Genomic DNA, 4,634 nt, shown 5'->3' with positions numbered 1-4,634 from the left:
AGACGCAATACAAATGTTTGCTTGAGTTCGTCCTAAGCGAATTATCCCTTAAACACCTAAGGAGACCCCCACTGACGAGTAAAATCGCCTGACGTTTCATAAAATGTATGTGTCACTCACCCGGGAAGGGGGGTGGGGGGGGGGAGGACTCGAAAATGAAAGGGGCGGGGATGCTTGTGATCTCGCTTAGGGGTGTAAATTTTGGGCTCACTAAGATTGTTCTGACGAAAACGCAATGATATGTCGCCGTAAAGGTCTCTTTTAGGGTTGCACGCGAAGAAATGAAAAAATGTATATTTTAATGTCTTACCTTAACACACTTCCACTTTATTTATTCTCCGAAATCGCCCCAAATACATCGTGTTGTTTTTAGAACCTTTTGATTGAAATTTCACTCTTATTGCCTTTGGAAGACGGGAAAAGTGGCCATACTTTGATCCAAAACCCATGCAATGAAGGGGAATGAGTTCGATACCGGGTTGACGTCACAAGCTGATTTGCATTAAGAAAATTCTTTGAAAACAGCGAAGCAAATTAATTTGTGACGTCAACCCGGTATCGAACCCATTCCTCTTCATTGCACGGTTATTGATCAAAGTATGACCACTTTTCACTTCTTTAAAATGGAATTTTAATAATTTGATATTTCAATCAAAAAGTTCTAAAAACACAATGTATCTTGGGTGATCTCGGAAAATAAAACGTGGAAAAGTGTGTTGAGGTGATAGACACTTTCAATATGGACTCCTTTAGGGTTGAAAAGAGCCTGGGCCACGCCTAGATTGGTCTCCTTTAGGGGTTTAATTCAAAATTTCCGACGAGCATATGCAACCACCCCCCGCCCCCGTCTTTGGGTGTCTCTTATTGGAGGCAAAGGTTGTCCCTTGATGAAAAGGCTAAATGGTCTCCAATCTCAATCTGTATTCTCTGCCTCTTTAGTATGAGAACGGCTATAAACAAAAGCGGACCAAAGGCAACCACTGTTGCTGTTCGAAAGGAACATTGGCATGAATGAAAACAGCGTTTAAATACTACTTGAAAAGTTCATATCTTGGAAATATGCTGCTTTGACTGAATTTATCGTGATAAACAATGCAACTTCACCCTCTGTAGCTCTGACGAAAACATGGAGCGAGGCATGGATATGGAATGAAGGATCTCCAGGTTCTAGAAAGAACTTCAATGGGATTGGTAGTCAAGTCTTTTATTTAACGAACAACTGTTGACGTGCTGCGTTCATCTATAGTAGTTTAAAGCGGGGATAAGTTTTGTTAATTGTCTCAAATAAGTAAGAGTTAGAATGGGGTCTTTAGTTTAATTATTTCGTGATCAAGTTAAAGTTCTTCGCAATTCAGACATCATCTCAAATGAGTCATATTCAGTTGTCAAGCTCAGACTGAGTTCTTGTGAAGCCCAAGCCTCGTGCTGACAAGGCACACCGGAGTTGTCATGATCTGGGCCAAATTCTGTGAGAAAGTGGTTGGTTTTTCAACCTCAGGAAACTCGTTCGTAGAAAGGGAAATTTGATCTTTCACCTTTTGCCTGGTTTGATAGGTCAGGTGCAAACAAGTTGCCTTTTCATTGCTTTGCTGGCAGGTACCAAATGCGTCGGGAGGTGAAGGTCATATTGTTGTCCAGGTGAATAAATGTTCTCTAGGTGAACCATAAGGAGTGGCACCACTCGGGATCTGCTGTCACTCCTCGGCAATCATCACGTCGCCCTCATTTGGAACCTTCAAATTGTTTTTCTGCACCTCTGGGCCTGTCACCTTGTTGTGGTAGTGTGGCTTGTGCGCCTCGTTGAACCCACGAGCTACGCCGGTTGGGGTTCTTCCCCTGGTGGGTCCAACCTTGCCGGATTGGTCGTAGGGGAGAGGCCAGACAAAGGATAGCCCCAAGTGTTCCGAGTCAGCGCTTAGGGCATGGGGTTACTCACACCTCGTCGTGAGAATTCAGCATCTTATTTTTGTCATCTTTGTGGAGGGCAGGCTCCCCTTTAATTTCTCAAGCTCATTTCAGTATTGCACCAGCTTTTGTTATCATCCATTGAGCATTTGGAGAAGATTTCAGCCGGGTGCCTTGGAATGTTTTGCGAATTCTTTCCTCTTTTTTCTTGTGAAGTCGTTTGGTGATTGGACAAAACATATCGGGACTGTTTTCCGCAGATAAAAATCAGTGGTAATCGTTGATGCATCGTTTTGCGCGTTAGTCGCTGACTGAATTTTATTTGACGCATGTCCTTATTAGTTGACTCCCTTCAGTCGTATATCACTGGCCGAAGCAATTAGGTTGAACGTTTTCTCAGCGGGTTCTCGATCGGAAACCGCTCAGGAGACAAACTTTGTTTGCCGAACGCGCTTGAATCTCCAGTTAAAATCTTTCCTTTGAAATCCTAAACAATTTTTGAGCTGCTATTCTGAAATGGGTTTTAAGTTCTGATTTGTTGGCTGCGAAAGGCTTGAGCATCAAATCAACTCAGATCTAAGGGTTACTGTTGAAACAAGTCGAAAGACGTAGAGTTATTGTGCGAAGAAATTTAACTTGTTTATTCATTTGAAGTATTTGAAATGAAATGTTTGCATGAGAGAGTGTTCCCTATTCTGTTAGATGAAAATTCACTAGTAACCTTCCTTTCGTAGTTGTGAAGGTATTAAATAATGAAAATAAAGTTTGCACCTCTCGTTTGCGTGGAATTAAGCCTCATTTACTCTAGCAAGTTTTCCTTGACAAGTCCACTTGTCAAGGAAAACTTGCCGACTGTACACACTAGCAAGTTTTCCTAGACAAGTTTTCCTTGGTAGTGTAAATGGAAAATATGACAATTTTTCCTTTGACAAGTGCACTTAACAAGTAATTTACACTAGCGAATGTCGTCCTCGACAAGTTTTTCCTTGACAAGTGTCCTTGTTCAAAAACTAGCATGCCGGTTTTTCGACAAGGTCACTTATCAGGTCCAAAAGGCCGTAGAGACTTCATTGGACCTGATCTGCAAACGGCAATAGCTGATAAGAGCGACGCCGGGTGGTTAGTCGTCCAGGAGTACGAGCAGGAGGAATTGGCGGACGATTCAGAAGATGAGAAGAGGATTAAGAAAGCCCAAGAGAAAGCTTGCAGGAGGGAAAGGCAGTTGGCGAGTTCCGCTAAGAAGCCCCGCTTCGATAGCACAAGCTCTACTGCTATTGCTACTCGCAGTAGTGAAGACCGACGCTTTTTCAAGGTAATGTGCGGGTTCAATTGTCGGTTTGCCCCTTCTTTGTTATTTCTAGAGCTTGTTCTACCTGAAAGAAGCTACCCAACTTGTATTTGTTCTGGTTGTCTTTTGTCTCTGTTTTCCTTGCGGTGCCCGAATTGAAGGAAAGTAATTATCATTCGTACGAACTTGGTGAGGGAGAATGAAAATGAATTTTCCTTCGTTTGAGGTTTTAGCAATTACGTTACGCTAACTTTTATTTTTATTGTCTTGTTTTCAAACTCTTTTTCTTTGTTTCTCTGTTTGCGTAAGGCCATCGAGTACCTCGTCCACCCGACTTATTCTTCACCCGTGCTCACAGAGGTCACTGGAGCTCACAATGCAGGAGTACCTTCAAGAAGCACGGATCAGTTTTCTACCGGAAAGTTTTCACCGACAGTCAGCCAGATAAGTCCAATTCAGGATTCGGTGGAAAATGATGGTGCAGATGAAGATTGTTTCGATGAAGACCAGTTGATTGAGGTACAACTTTTTCACTTTATTAAAGGAGAAGCTGTTTTTCGCGGTTTTTCCTCGCATTCTGTTCGTGGTCGCCTGAGAACGCATATTGCGTTCTGGGAGCGTTTAGAAGCTTTTGCAGGATTTTATTTTGTCTACCGTTCGCGATGGTTATAAGATCCCCGAGTTGTTTACGCCATCTAGATTCTGGCGCAAGAACAATCGTTCCTCTCTAGATCACTGTGATTTTGTTACCGAAGCTCTACAGGAACTCGTTCAAATTGGTAAAATCGCTGAGGTTAATTCTTCGGCTTTAAACAATATTAATCCTTTGTCAGTATCCATTCAACCGTGCGGCAAGAAAAGGCTTGTTCTTGATGTAAGTCTGATTAATCAGCATCTCTACAAGTTCGGGTTCATCATATGAGGATTACTAGAAATCCTTGGAATATTTTCAAGCTGGTGCTTTACCTAGTAATTTTGATCTTAAAAGTGGGTATCATCATCTAGACATTTGTCCTCGTCATAGGCAATATTTGGGTTTTGCCTGGGTTTTTCCCGATGGTAGAGAACGTTTTTTCATGTTTAATGTACTCGTGTTTGGATTATCTTCCGTTCCTTATATTTTACCAAATTGTTAAGACCGCTGGTCAAGTACTGGAGGACAAGATATTTTCACTCTGTGGTTTCCTTAGAAGATGGCTTTGATATTGAGGATTCCTTCGAAAGAGCTGAGTATGCTGCTCATCATATTAAAGGCGATTTATACGCTTCCGGGTTTTGTTATAAACTAAGGGAAGAACAGCTGGATTCCTGTCCAAAAGATTCATTGGCTATATTACCTGGGACTGTGAACATGGTACTTTTTCGATTAAGCTAAGCAAAATCCTCAGGGTTTCTGCACGGGTATTGTCGTCTTTTTTCGGTTCTATTATGTCAGTGAGTC

The 4,634-nt window shown here is 42.1% G+C and overlaps 1 protein-coding gene across 2 annotated transcripts in view; it reads left to right on the top strand.

Annotated features, from left to right (window-relative positions):
• Window positions 1-2,789: 2,789 nt before the first annotated feature.
• LOC138060089 (uncharacterized) overlaps window positions 2,790-4,634 on the top strand; it is a 4,066-nt gene continuing 2,221 nt past the window's right edge. The window contains exons 1-2 of one of the 2 annotated variants that reach the window (XM_068905793.1): window positions 2,790-3,217; window positions 3,503-3,712. In XM_068905793.1, the coding sequence (XP_068761894.1) occupies window positions 2,921-3,217; window positions 3,503-3,712 (507 nt within the window). In that variant the 5' untranslated portion in view covers window positions 2,790-2,920. Of the gene's footprint in view, window positions 3,218-3,502 lie in introns of both variants that reach the window. The other variant, XM_068905792.1, reaches the window with a different exon arrangement.

This window comes from Montipora capricornis, chromosome 8, assembly GCF_036669925.1.
Source record: "Montipora capricornis isolate CH-2021 chromosome 8, ASM3666992v2, whole genome shotgun sequence".
NCBI classification, from domain to species: domain Eukaryota; kingdom Metazoa; phylum Cnidaria; class Anthozoa; order Scleractinia; family Acroporidae; genus Montipora; species Montipora capricornis.
Note: the sequence above shows the minus strand (reverse complement) of the source record. Positions and strands in the feature narration are given on the sequence as shown.